Raw genomic sequence first — 13,840 nt, forward strand, 5'->3', positions numbered from 1 at the left:
CCTCGGGGACAGCCTGTCCTCAGGATGCCATATTCTCTGCTCGCCACCATGCAATGAGCTGCGGGAGGCAGTTCTCGGCGAGGTGCAGAGGCCTGTCCTTTTATCACCCAGAGCGGAAGCGCTGCCGAGGCTTCTGCTGCAGAGGTAGAGCTGCGTTAGTAACAACGGTGAGCTCTGGCCACCATCTCTGTGTCTCCTGGGCCTCATTTTCCAGTGGATCCTAAGCTCCCCTAAGAGAGCGTGACGTACGGCCTGATGGGGCAGGGCACTGGGCATCAGATGGAGGCACAGCTTCCCAGAGCCAGTGCCAGGACCTGGCACGAGAGGAGCCGTCCAGACAGCTGTCCAGCTACCACTCCTGTCCTGGTCCCACCAACGTGAGGGGATGTGCAGCTCCGAGTGGGTCCTGCCCCCTCCGCGGCCCGCGGCTCTCGCAGGGAGTGCAGCCAGCGCCGGCTCCCTGGTGGGGAGCACCACAGCGGGGCAGGCAGTGAGTCTTTAGATGAATGACTTGCCTCCACCTGCCCTTTTCTCCCATCAGCCCTTGAGAGAGAGCAGTAATACCGCCCGTCCTCAGCAACCTCCGAGCACCTACGTGGGCCTCGGGAGGTTCCCCACCCAGACCCATTTCCTCCTGCCAGCCCATCCTTGGCGGGGGAGGGGGGGCAATGTGTGTGCAATAAGGTTCAGTGAGGTTCGTTTTAACATCAACAGGAGTGAAGTGTCCCTGGGAAGGAAAGACATTTGCAGAGACCCGTGGGCTTCCCCATAACTGGCTGACGGACCACCTGCTGTTCCGATCGGCTATTCTGGGGCTCCCCTCTCTCAAGAGGCTCCGTGGTGACAGTACTGATCACTGTGCCTCGTTAGGCGACAGGGACTGGAGCTTGTCTCCATCCAGTTACACGGCTGAACCCAGAATCTGCCAAGGAAACGAAGCTGAAGGATGGAAAAGCAAACTCTAGGATTGGAGACGTAAGCCCACCATCCCCTGCCTTCCTGCAACACAGACACAGACACACACTCTCTGTCCCTCCTGGTTCAGCCCTGCTCTGAGACTTGCTCAGGGCCCCGGTTGGGAGGGGGGAGGCAGCAAGCCCCTGTGGGTGATACCCCCACATACACTCAGTTGAACTTTGCCCCACTGGGTGCAAACACTCGGCGGCGCATAGCAGAGCTGACGTCTGCCTCTCTGCCAGCACCCGGGGCTTGACCGCCTCTTCTGCGTGGATCTGGTGGCAGGCAGCCAGGTCACCGCCCCCCCACTCTCACCTCAGTGCTTCAGTGTTCAGCTGGCAGGCAAACCATGGGCCCCGGGTCATGAGGAAGGTGAATCCCGTCCCCCGTGATCCGGGGGTGGGGGGGCAGCCTGGGGCAGCAGGAAAGGCCTTGGAGCAAGCCTTGGGTGCCCACTGGCTCGGCCAGCTCCTGGCCACGAGCTTAGGCAAGTGTCCTTCTGTCTCCGGCTGAGGAGCGGTGAGGACCCGGGGGGAAGGGCCTACAAATACCGTAACTATTTGTTTAGGTTCCTTCCCAAAGAAGCTTGGTCACTGTGCTGGAGACGTAAATGTAATTATAGCCACATTTTACGACCTTTACATAATGTGGTGATTCGTCTCCTAAGACCTAAAGTACTTCCTCATTATCCTCACACCTCACCCCTACAAAGATGGGGATGCAAGGGGGCCGGGGTGGCCGTGTGACTGCCCTGCGGTCCCAGAGCCCTAGTCCTTTCGTCAGGACCTTACTGCCCTGAACTAAGTCTGCATTTATTAGATGGAAGTATTGCAATTTGTGGTCCCCTCATTTTCAGAAATTGGTTCTAGAACTTCTTACTTACTAATCTGTCCCGTAAATATAAAAGAGCTCCTGACAAAGACCCAGGTTAGCCTGGGCCGTCTATCATAATCTTCATCTGGCTTCAGATACAGCAGTTTTCAGAGCCCATATTCAGAACCCTAAAAATATCCCCACTCCACCCCTGTTTTTTTTTTATCAGGGTGGCATCTGTCCTGGTCATTGGCCTTAGGCGTAGCCGGCCTGATCTATCTGCGTTCTCATGCAGCCTTCCCTAAAAAAGAAGAGCTGGTGTGAATAATTTAAACCCCATTCCTGCTCCCCTTTGCAGGTTTCTGATCATCATTTAAGCACCAGCCAGGGTTTGCATGTCCTTCTCGGGAAAGTGACGGGGAGGGGCTGCAGATGTGCCCGGAGGACGGGCCTGGCAGGACAGAGGTGCGCCTGTGTGAACTGGACACCTTCTCTGGGGGATCCTTGGGAACTTTTTTTTTTTTTTTACAATGTAGAAAGAATTTATTTGCCTCATTAAAAAAAATCTCAATAGGGTATTTAATTATAAATTCAATCTTCTCGTTCGAGGAGTTGCAAACAAAGTTTAAATAGAAACGTCCGATTGCTTCAGGTTTACATTTTAAAAACTCTTAAATTTACCAAGGAAACATATCAAAAAGCCAGACTTAAAATATTTTAAGGCATAAACGTTGTCATTAATGGGTCTACCATTCTGCTCCCAGTGCCGGTTCCGCAGGAGAGGACAGTTCCAACTTAAAGCACGAAGTAAAAGTTACAAACTAAATCCAGCATCAACTATTGCAAGGGCTGAAATACTTGAGGGTGGAAAAGTTGTGCGTCATTCTCTTACACAATTTCACTCCCAGAGTAAAAGAGCGAACCCAAAGGCTTTCCCCGCTTTAAAAACATCCCGTCCACCCCTCCTGCGACCCTCCCCCGATCCAGGACACAGTGGCACTAAGGGTCCCCGTGTGATGGGCTCCCGGGCGGTCCCTGTGCCCAGAAAACAAAGGGGATCCCCAGCCATTGTCCCCCGAGCGCTGAGCGTCACCAGCTCTACCTTGGGAACTTTTGATGCTAAGCCTCTCACTCCGCCTGGTCCAAGTTGGACGCACCTCAACATATGCCTCATCTGTCATCTTTCCCTCTTCTCTTGGGGGACCACTTTTTAAAAAATCATCACCCGAGGATATACTTATTGATTTCAGAGAGAGAGAGAGAGAGAGAGAGAGACAGAGAGAGAGAGACAGAGAGAGAGGTGAGAGAGAACATTGATTGGTTGCCTTCCATATGTGCTCCAACGGGATCAAACCTGAAACCTAGGCATGTACCCTGACCAGGAATCAAACTTGCAACCTTCCGGTGCATGGGATGATGGTCACTTTGGATAGAGCTCACAGAGCTAGACTCACGGCACTTCTCCTCTGGAGTTCCCTCCAGCCTTTAGCTGATTAAAGATTTAAAAAGAAAGTTAAGACACACATTGAAGAAAAATGCAACGAGACCAGGAAGGAACCTCCAGGAAGCACAGAGTACTTGTAAGCTGCCCGAACCACACCACTTGCCTCTACATGGGAGCCTGGGTTTTAGAAGTCCCGCTCATGTTAGCCCAAGGAAGGTCTTAGACCACCTTCTTGCTTTAAACAATAAAGTGATCGATGATTCAGGGGCTGGCGGGCCAGGCCATGGATTCCTCAGGACCCCCTGCTTCACCCGTGTCCTGTCCTTGGGCCAGTTCTGTCTTTGGGTCTCTCAGAGCGGGGCAAGGGAAGCGGACTCTGGGCTTGGAGTTTCCCGTGTGTGAGCAATGTCCCCACCCTGCTGGCCTGGGGCTGTGTGCATGTGTGCGCACTCATGTGTGCCTACACCCGCTTTTCCTGACCTCACTTGGGAGCTGGTGCCTCTCTGAGGTGTTTGCTAGAGATGTTGGACCAGGGAATCTTCAGCTCCGAGTGAGATGGAAGTGGATGCAGGCAGTGGTGAAGTGGCTCTGAGAAGAAGGAGGGTACCCCCGTCCAGCAGCCCCTGGGCCCCCAGGCCTGCCAAGGCCTCAGTGGCTGACTCTCTGAGGCTGAGAGGTGCGCACCAGTCTGTAGGCAAGCCCGAGGCCCTGGCCCTCCTTAAGTCTCACGCTTCCCTGCGCAGCTCTGGGCACAGGCTTGGGCCCCCAACAGACCGCGTGCCTGTCAGGCCGCGACTGGAGACTCCTGTTTTTTTTTTTTTTAAATATATTTTATTGATTTTTTACAGAGAGGAAGAGAGAGGGATAGAGAGTTAGAAACATCGATCAGCTGCCTCTTGCACACCCCCTACTGGGGATGTGCCCGCAACCAAGGTACATGCCCTTGACTGGAATCGAACCCGGGACCTTTGAGTCCGCAGGCCAACGCTCTATCCACTGAGCCAAACCGGTCTCGGCTGGAGACTCCTGTTTTCATACTGGCTCAGCCTAGATGGTGGACAGGTCCTGCAAACAGGTCATGTAAGAAGGGAGTGAAGAAGGGGAGGCCGTGCTCACGGCACAGAGAGCAGAGCGCCGTCAGTGACGGAGCCTCAGGCTTGCCAAGGGGAGGCGCTCTTGCACGAGACTGTGGGCACGGGGAGGAAGGGTAGAGAGGGCACAACCTTCAGGGGTTCTTCCCGCTGTCCGACTCCTTCCAGGCTCAGCCTGACTCCTCGTGGAGGCTCGGATTGGTGCTGGCCCTGCCCTTCCTGGCTGATGTTCAGAAGCCTCCCCTGCCCACACTGGTCTTGGCCTGAGGAGGAGATTAAGGGGGGGGGGGAGGGGCTGTCCTGGCAGCAGGTGCACAGGAGTTAGAGGGTTGGCGGGTCCTGAACTGGCCCCTGGCTTCTGCTCCCTGCAGTCCGCCCCGGCCTCTCTCTGGACATCCTGAGCCAGGCGAGGAGAGCCAGCTGCGCCGGAGAACGCCTGTCAAGGAACCTGTGGTGCCCACACCACCACCCGGGAAATGCTCTCGCCCACACAATCCAACCTGAGTCCGATCAGGCTTCTAGACTCCAGTACCAGGAGACGGCATTAAATAACAGGTCAGGAGAAGCCAGACTGGGAGAAACCATAGCACACAGGACCTGGTTCCTTCAACACATAAATCACCGGGGAGAAAGAGACTGATTGATGGGGAGCTGAGAGACTCACAGAGACCCAGGAGACAGGTGGACCAATTTTAATACATGGACTAATTTAGATTCTAATTCAAACAAACTTTTTTTTTTTTTTTAAAGAACAGTTCATGGGTCAACTGGGGAAATTTGAAACTGGTTATTTCTGATATTAAGGAACAACTGTTAAATTATTTTTTTGTTCTTTTAAAGAATAGATTGTTGATTTTTAGAGAGAGAGGAAGGAAGAGGGAGAGAGAGAGAGAAACATTGCTGTGAGAGAGCAACACTGATTGGCAGCCTCCTGCATGCACCTACCGGGGATGAAGCGGCACTGGATCAGGCGTGCACCCTTGACCTGGAATCGAACCGGCAACCAATTGTTGCATGGACAACGCCCAACCAGCTGAGCCACACCGGCCAGGGCGCTGTTAATTGTTTTTAGGTGTGATCATAGTATTGTCATTATGTTTTCTAAAAAAAAGGGCCATAAGTTTTCTAAGTACACCCTGAAATATTTACAGATGACCAGATGCCTGGGGTGTCAGGGTGGGGAGGCGCCAGGTACGGGTGAAACAGGACTGGCTCTGAGGTGAGTGTTGCTGAGTCTGAGTGATGGGACATGGAGTTTCACTATGACATTCTTTTCAGTTTTGCATAGCTTTGAAAATCACCATGATCAAATCTGGAAGGAGAGGAAGAGACGAAGAGGAGGCAGAGGAGGATGGGGAGCAGGAGGAGGAGAAGGTTGGGGAGGAGGAGGCGGAGGAGGATGGGGAGGAGGAAGAGGAGAAGAATGGGGAGGAGGAGGAGGAGAAGGAGGGGGAGGAGGAGGAGTAGGAGGAGGAGGAGAAGGATGGGGAGGAGGAGGAGGAGAAGGAGGGGGAGGAGGAGGAGGAGAAGGATGGGGAGGAGGAGGAGGGGGGAGGAGGAGAAGAGGAAGGGGGAGATGAGATGGAGGAGGAGGAGGAACAGGAGCTGTGCGGGGACAGAGACTGCCCTTCTCCCTAAGGCCCTGGAGACAAGGCAAACAGCCACCCCAAGGGCAGCGCAGCCTCCAGCTTCCCGAGGCCTCAGGTTCCAGTCTGGGCCACTCTCCTTGGTGGGGTTCTCAGTGCAGGAGCCTGGTTGGGGTACAGCTGGGCTCCCTGAGGCCGCCCCCCGCCAGGTTTCCCTCCTCCCAGCCACAGCACTGGGCGGGAGGGGGGCCGGGCAGCCGCACTCACCGTGGAGAGGCAGCTCCTGTCCTCCCGGATGATGGCGCCGAAGCCCAGGAAGCCGGTCACCATGACAAGGGCGCCCGCGAAGATGAGGATGTAGGCGGAGGCGGCGAAGGTGCTGGAGGCCAGGACGCTGAGGTAGCCGCTCTTCTCCACCAGCGTCCACACCCCCACGGCCAGGACGGCGGCCCCGCCCACCTGCGGGAGGCCCCAGTCAGAGCGGGTGGCCGCTGGGGGCCACCGCTGCCCTTCCGCGAGCCACGCTTCACCTCATTTAGTCCTTCAAAGAGCCTGGAGGACAGTTGGGCCCCAGTTTCTAGGTGAGGAAACGGAGGCGTGGAGAGGCTGGGGACCTGGCCACACACCTGAGTTGCAGGGGCGGATTTTGAATCCAGGTGTGACTCCCCACTCCGAGCTTCTCACCGCATTGCCCGTGAGTCTCTGTCCCCTGAGGGAGGGAGACCACCTCTGTGTCTGAGCCCCTTGCCTCCCCAGGCCCAGCCCCCCTGTGCCCCTCCTCCCCGCAGTGCTCCTGCGCTCTAGTCCACATTCATCCCTATAATTTGCCCCTGGAGGGAGCACGGGGGAGTGGGGTGGGGAAGGGGGGCTTTCCACCTCTGCACTACTGGGGAGAAAGGAGGCTCCCGGAGGACAGTGAATTGCCGGGAGGGCCTGCCTCTGGTGAGGAGGGGCAATTGGAGAGAGGCTGGGACAAGACTCAGGATGCAGCCTCCAGGACTGAAGGGACAGGTACCCCACAGCTGGAGTCTCTCTGGGACTTGGAGGACTGAGCAGGAGATCTTTCTTCTTGCTAATTCTCTGATTCCCTGTCAGCCCTGAGAAGGGGGCAGGGACAGGACACTACTGCCTGGCAGGTCAGGGGTGCCTCCTTAGCAAGGGTCCCTGGAACAGAGCTGGGTGCCTCCTTTAGGAATCAGTTCTCCTCCTCGGATGGGTGAAGACTGCACGGTGTTCCGTCAGCCCCAGGACTCTCTGCATGACCCACCCTGCCTGTCATCCACAGTAACAGCTCTCTGTTCTCAGGAGTCACAGGCATCAGCTGAGCAAACGGAAGGGCGTTCTTAGCAATTAGTATGCAGAGGCACCTACATTACTCAGCTTATCACATCATCAACTGAGCTCTGCAATGGCTCTGTGAGGATGGGGCGGGGAGGACACATTTTTGTTTTGCAGAGGAAGAGACTGAGGCTTGGAGAGAATAAGAACATGCTCAAGACGACAACAGTGGGAAGCTGCAGAACTGAGATTCAAAGCCAGGTCTTCTGAGGGCGGATCCAGGACTTTGTCCGTGGTCCCATAGATTGGGCTGCGCCTGCTCCACTACTAATTTCTGCTTTTTAAATCATCGGTGTTCTTCAAAGCGCCATTTCACCCCCCTTAGCACCTCCTGCAGGTAAGAAAACCAGGTGGGAGAGCCCACAGCCGTGCGGCTCTGAGCGGAGCGGGAGAGGCTCATGTGAGACACCTCAGTTCCGTTTTTTCTCACGCCTTTACATATCTAAAATGGACATGCATCTTGGGACTAATGGCATCTTACAATTATACTTGGCAGGACTTTTTCTTAGTGGGACAGAAAGCAGTGATGTATCTCACAGTTGATGGTATCTCAGCTTTGATGAAATCCCGGACTACCATAGGTTTGTAAATTCTCGGTGAGTGTACGCTATCTCTGGCCCACACAACCCCATGACCAGTGAGGAATTTCCCCAGTCCGGTCTACGGAATTGTGTTAAGTGAGAGTTTCCAGCAAAATGTCCTGCACATGTTCTTTCTGCTCCCACAGCATCCCAAGGGAAAGGGCCCTAACTTTGCATAACGAGCTGCGTGACCTAAAGATCGTCCCATAACCTCTCTGGGCCTAAGTTTCTTCATCTCTCAAATAAGGGTATTATATTAGACCAGTAGTTCCCAACCTATAATCACCAAGGATCCCTTTGATGACTTTATTCCATGGATCTTACATTTGGGAGGTTTTTGCCTACCAAACCCAGCGCATTAAGTAATAATTCATTTCTCATTTTTTATTAATCAAAGGCACATGATAGTGCCAGGAAGAGGTTCTGAGCAGCGTGAAACAGTCCACGTGACCGCATCGAGTTGATCTACTTTGTAATTGCTGTAGGCTCTTTATAGAAGTCTGCACACTCCATTATCCATTAGGCTTGTCAGCCCCGCAGCTGAACTTTGGGGCTGGCACCTCCTTCTGGGCACATTTGGGCTGGACTGGGGACACTTAATCGGTCGGGGGACATGGAGCCCACTGAGAATATGATAAAAAAACTTAGGATGCTTTGCCCAGAGAAATGGTCATCCATTTAAAATAACGCATTCAGATTTGGGGGCTGGAGCCAGTCTGTACCATGCAGTGAGGCCTCCTGCACCTCTGAGGCAGTGATTCTCAGCCTGGCCGCACAGTCACCTGGGAGCTCTGCAAAAGCCCAGCCACACCCCAGCCAGGTGAGATCTCTGGGAGCGGGACATGCATATTTTATTCAGTGTCCAGGTGGTTCCAGTTGAGAACCACTCCCTGTGTAGAGGTCAGATTAAATGGAGGGTCACAGTGTCCTGCCCCTCTCCCCCAGGAGGTGGTGCTGTGCTGAATCTCACAGACCACAGGCTTCCAGGAAGCTCTGGGCCCCTTAGCCTGGGGGCAGGTGTTGGGAGAGCTTCTGACATTGGTCCAGGACTTGAACTCCATCCTGTTCTGGCTGTGTTAGGGCGTTTGCTTTGGTAGGAGCTTTGGTGTAGAAGGTGAGGTAACGAGGAGCAGAATTTTCAGTCCAAAGGGATGAAAATCAAATCATGCAAGAAAGGAAAAGAAATCCGTGGATCCCCAGGAAGGAGTGGGGGACTCTGAGAAGTGCAGCCCCAGGAGAAGAGCAGTACTGATCGCACCACGGGAGGGCTGCTCTCTCCCACAGCTTGCCAGTCACAGAGAGGGCTGGAGTCTGCCAACGGGCAGAGCCTGCAGGTCAGCCAGGGTGGCGGAAGGGTCAGAAGAAATTAGGAAGTGAGTGAGTCATTGGGGATCCCTCCCCTCCGCTGGGGCGTCACATCTGGTGAAGAAGTTAGTGTCTGCAGGGAATACCAAGTGGTATTTGCCATCAGGAGCAAGAGGAGTTCAAGTCCAGGGGTTTCCTGCCTGGGACTCAGTCAACTCTTTAGAAAAAAGCCTTTCCTCTGGACAGGAAAAGTAAAAGTTGGTAACTGTCAGAATGGGTCACCAGAAGGTCTTGGGAGGGTAGAAGTCAGCAGGCCTGGGTGCCGCTCTGGCTGTGCCCCTCACTAACCACGTGACTGTGTGCCAGACGCTTCTCCTCTCTAATCCTCGGTTTCTTAATCTGTGAAATGGTGGCGCTGGATGAGATGACTGCGAGGTCCCTGCCATGGGGGTAAATGTCCCTATTACTTACCGGGGGAACAACCTTCTGCCAATACACCCCCAGCAAGATGCTTCTGGACCAGGGGCTCATGGCTTTCACCCACTGTGCAGAGAGGGCCCCGTCAGCAGAACAAGCAGTGGCGGGGGGTGGGGGGAGCCTGATGAGAGGAGGACAGAGTGGGTGAGGAGAGACCTGACCCCAAAGAGCTATTTCAACAGCTATTTGCATAGAGTTGATTCAACAGTATCAGACTCTACAGAAACTGGGTTGATTTTCTGTGGAATATTAACTATATTTTCAAAACCAGAGCCCATAGCCAATTAGCTAGGATACCCTGCAGAGGGTGAGGCTGGCCTTCTTACCAAAGAGGACACAGGCAGGCCAGGGAGGCAGGGCAGGTCACCCATGCCATGCAATTTTAGGAACCTCCATTTATAGAAAAGGAACATTGCCAAAACGTTGCTCATGTCGTATGGGAGAAGGATGAGCCAGAGTCCTGATAGACACCAGGCAGCAGACAGGAAAAAAGCAGGCGGAGAGTGTAGAGTAACTGCAGGACTTTTCTTTGTCAGGATCCTGAAAGGTTTCTGTGCTGGGACGGGGAAAGGACTGGTGGGGCGGTGCAGGGGTCAGGAGCCCCTGGGAGGAGAGCTGTCTGCCTCCATGCGAGGGGAGGCACAGGGGGTCCGCAGCTCACTCATGGAAGTGTCTGCTGGGCACCTTCTTGGTGCAAGCACCACACTGGACTGGCAAGGGTTCGGGCAGGATGTGTGTTCACCATTGACAACCACACTTGTCATCTACGCTCCTCCTCCCCTGGGCAGTCGCATTAACAGCACCACCGCCCACCCAGACCAGAGCCCCTGGGTCCCTACGGACTTCCTCCTCTGCAGGGATGGTCAGGTGCTGACCACACCCCTCCACTGAGCCCTGCCATGTCCTGCACTGCCCCGTTTTGCATGCACCCACCCCTACCCTCACCCCACATCTGCCTCCTGGCCTCTGCTCAACCCAGGGGCCAGCTTGTTGTGCTGAACCAGCAGGCATTCCCGGTGACAAAGCGCCTGAGGTCCCAGACCAGGAGCACTAAGCCCAAAGCCCGGGATGGCCTCGAGGCCCTTAGATCCGGCCTTAGCCTGATTTTTGGCTCCGTCTTCTGCTACTTCCCTGCCTCCTCACCTGGGCTTTAGTTACTATGAACTGAGTGTTTCTTTCCCGGAAGCACTGCAGGTGCCCACTAACCATGATAGCAGAGTAGAGTGGTGAAGAGGCCACCTCCAGGGCCCGAGTCCCAGCTCCCCATGGGCTGTGTGACTCTGGACAAGTTACACAGCTTCTCTGGGCCTCGGCTCTCTCATCTCTCCTTGAGTTCCCACCTTTCTCTTTCGTCTGCCCTTCCTCTCCTGCCTCTGGCCGTGGGCTGGGGAGTTCCTCAGCCTCCAGTGTAGCTCTCAGCGTGAGAGGGAACCGCACCATGCTCCCCTCAGGATCCCCAGCCCCGCACAGGGCCTGGCACACAGGAGCCACCGCAGTGGGGTGCACTCACGGATGGGACTTGTGCAGAGGGCCAGGGATATAATGCCATGTGCAGCCCCCACTGCCTCTACAGGCTGAGTTCTGGGGCGACGTTATCGATTCTCTTCTTTGCTTTCTGGCAATTTTTAATTTCATGGGGAGTCTGAGTCTCAGAGAGGAGTGGACTTTTCTTCCGGTCACTAGGAAGCCCTTGGAATGGCTGGCAGCACCCACGAGTTCTTCATGCCAGCTGAACGCTCCCTGCTTTCCCTTTCATCAGGCACCCACTGCACACCTACTCTGACCAGGCACCGTGCCGGTGTGGGGCCCGCTGACACTGTCCTGCCCCATGCTGCTTGCAGGTGACTGGGTGGGAAGACCCTGACTAAGCACAAGGTGAGTCCCATTGTTAGGGAGTGGTGGGGGCTGGGAAAGGGCCTGGAGCCAGGGCTGAGCAAGGTTCAGTCCCCTGGGGCTGGCTGAGTCCTTCTAAAGAACCGCTCCTCATTCCCAAGTCCAGCCAGCTGAGGCCAGGGCTGCAGCCCTGAGGTGTATGCTGAGCCCTCCGCTGGCAGGGCGGGGGTGAGGGTGGGGGACCACACTCCAACCACCCCCAACTCCCTTCCCTGGGACCGTGGGTGAGCTCGTGTTAGGGACGGCTCTCCACCTTATTAATGAGCAACACCTGCCGGCACCTGGCGAGCCTTTCTCCCAGCTGCCCCGTGTTCCCGTGGCCTTGGCACCAGCTCTGTTTGCGCTGAATCTTCAAGGATAAGCTTTCCACGCAAGGCATTCTTTTCTTGGCTCTTTGACTTTAAAGAGCCCCTGATAAAATAAATCAGTACTACGTTCCCCTCTCCCCCATAATCGTCTACCTTTATAATAAGAGCAGATCTCTTGGGACTTGCTGAGCTGGGAAACAGCTCAAGATCGCCTGTTCCTCTTTCAAACCCCGTTCTGAACCTGCCTTGTGCCGTTGCTGGCCCCGCTCCCAGTGAGGGAATCATTCTGTCCTCCCTACCAGCTCCATGCCTGGGGCAGGTTTCTATGGTTACACTCATCACGGCATATTTGCTGTATTTGTCTCTCCTTTTAGCCTCTTGGTTAAATCTCATTCATTTAGCACTCCCAGCACAGTGCTACATGTGGTAGAGAGATGCCCAGTAACTCCCTATGGGAGGAGGAAGGAAGGAGGGAAGAACAGAGGAAAAGAATCCCGTCTAACCCCTTTTATATTCTGGATGAAGAAACCAAGGCCCAGAGAGAGGGCGACTGCTCCAAGCTGCCATTACTAGCCAGAGGAAGAGAGGGGACTGGAACTCAGAACCCTAACGTCCGATTCAGCGCCTGCTTTACCAGCTGGGCTGCTGACCCACTCAGAGCTCCTCTGCATGAAGCAAGCCAGCTGGTGTCTGGGCCAAGCCCGGCCTGGAGTCCCTGAGAACAGCAGGGGCAGCTCAGAGCTGTCCCCACAGGCTTCATCCTGGACTGGTCTCATCTGCAATGGCCTGTGCGGACCAAATGTGCGTCCTCCTCCACTATGGGCCTGTCCCCCAGCAGCCTGACAGCCCAGAGGCAGAGATGCCCTGAACACCTTGGGGGTCTTGTGACTTCAGCACCTTAGGAAGGAGCCAGCAGAAACACCAAGCCCGGGCCCTCACCTGGTCTTTCTCTGATGACATGGCTGGGAGGCAGGCAGGGCCCTGCTCCATGGGAGGAGGCTGGAACAAGGTCTCCGTAGCCTCTGTAGGAAGTGGGCAGAGGCTCTTTCCTACCAGTGGCCTTTAGGGGTCCTGGGGGATGTGTGGATGCTCTCCAGCCCCCTCACTCCCCTGGCCAGGAATGAGTCCCCCAGCACCTCTGCTTCCTGTCCTGACCCATGTCCCCCTTAAGGGACCCCACAGGTTTCCTGGAGGCAGAGCCCCCACAGGAAGCACCCTGGCCTCTGCCAATGCTCCGGGCAGGACTTCAGAGCAGAGGAGCCGCTCCAGGCCAGGGAGCCGCCGCTTCCCCGGCTCTCTCACAGCCTGGCACAGCTCCTGGGAGGTTGGAAAAGTTTTGATTGTTAACACAGCCAAGCAGCTAATTAAAACAATAAATTAGAGAACAACATTGCAGGGAGCTGTGCAGAGCTGAGTAGGAAATGGGAGGGGAAGAAAAGTCACATAGGCAAGCCTGGGTCACATTTCTGTCTAGGGCCATGAATGAGGCACGAGAGTTGGCATTTTCGGTTTCTGATGCAGAGCTGCAGCCAAGGAGCCTCCCCACTGCTCAGTGAAATGGCCATGATCAACACTGGGTTAATCGAAATGCCAGGCAGTGGGTGGGAGTCAGGGATAGGGGGATGGTGAAGGGTGGGGGCTCAAGCATGGGTTGAATGTTGGAGGTAGGGCTCCAGAGGCGGGGTGGAGCTTAGGTACAGGAAATGGGTGTCCACTGTGACGCTGCTTAAGTCTTGCTTATATTATTTATACTCTGCATGTCTGAATGTCCCTACCGTCCTTGATTGCTCCATCAACCTTGAACTTTGGGGACATTTTTGGATTCCACGCAAGCATCAGAGCAGTGGGCCTGAGGCTGTGATTATGGGCCGGTGGTCTATGGAGATGGGAAGAGCACCAGACTTTGAGTCAAAAACCCAGAATTGACATAGAACTTTGCCAACCATCCGAGCCGCAGTTTTATAATCTACAAAATGGGAATGAAGGTAGTTATAGAGTGGTTGTGAGAGCAATTCGGTTGTGCAAAATTATTTGTAACCTTCAAATT

General features: G+C 54.9%; 1 protein-coding gene across 1 annotated transcript in view; it reads right to left on the reverse strand.

Moving 5' to 3' along the window:
- The window catches only part of TSPAN11 (tetraspanin 11), a 54,181-nt gene that overhangs the window by 13,158 nt on the left and 27,183 nt on the right, over window positions 1–13,840 (reverse strand). The window contains exon 3 of the mRNA XM_008143739.3: window positions 6,159–6,350. Within this exon, the coding sequence (XP_008141961.2) occupies window positions 6,159–6,350 (192 nt within the window). The remainder of the gene's footprint in view (window positions 1–6,158; window positions 6,351–13,840) is intronic.

Source organism: Eptesicus fuscus, chromosome 7, assembly GCF_027574615.1.
Source record: "Eptesicus fuscus isolate TK198812 chromosome 7, DD_ASM_mEF_20220401, whole genome shotgun sequence".
In the NCBI taxonomy this organism is placed as follows: domain Eukaryota; kingdom Metazoa; phylum Chordata; class Mammalia; order Chiroptera; family Vespertilionidae; genus Eptesicus; species Eptesicus fuscus.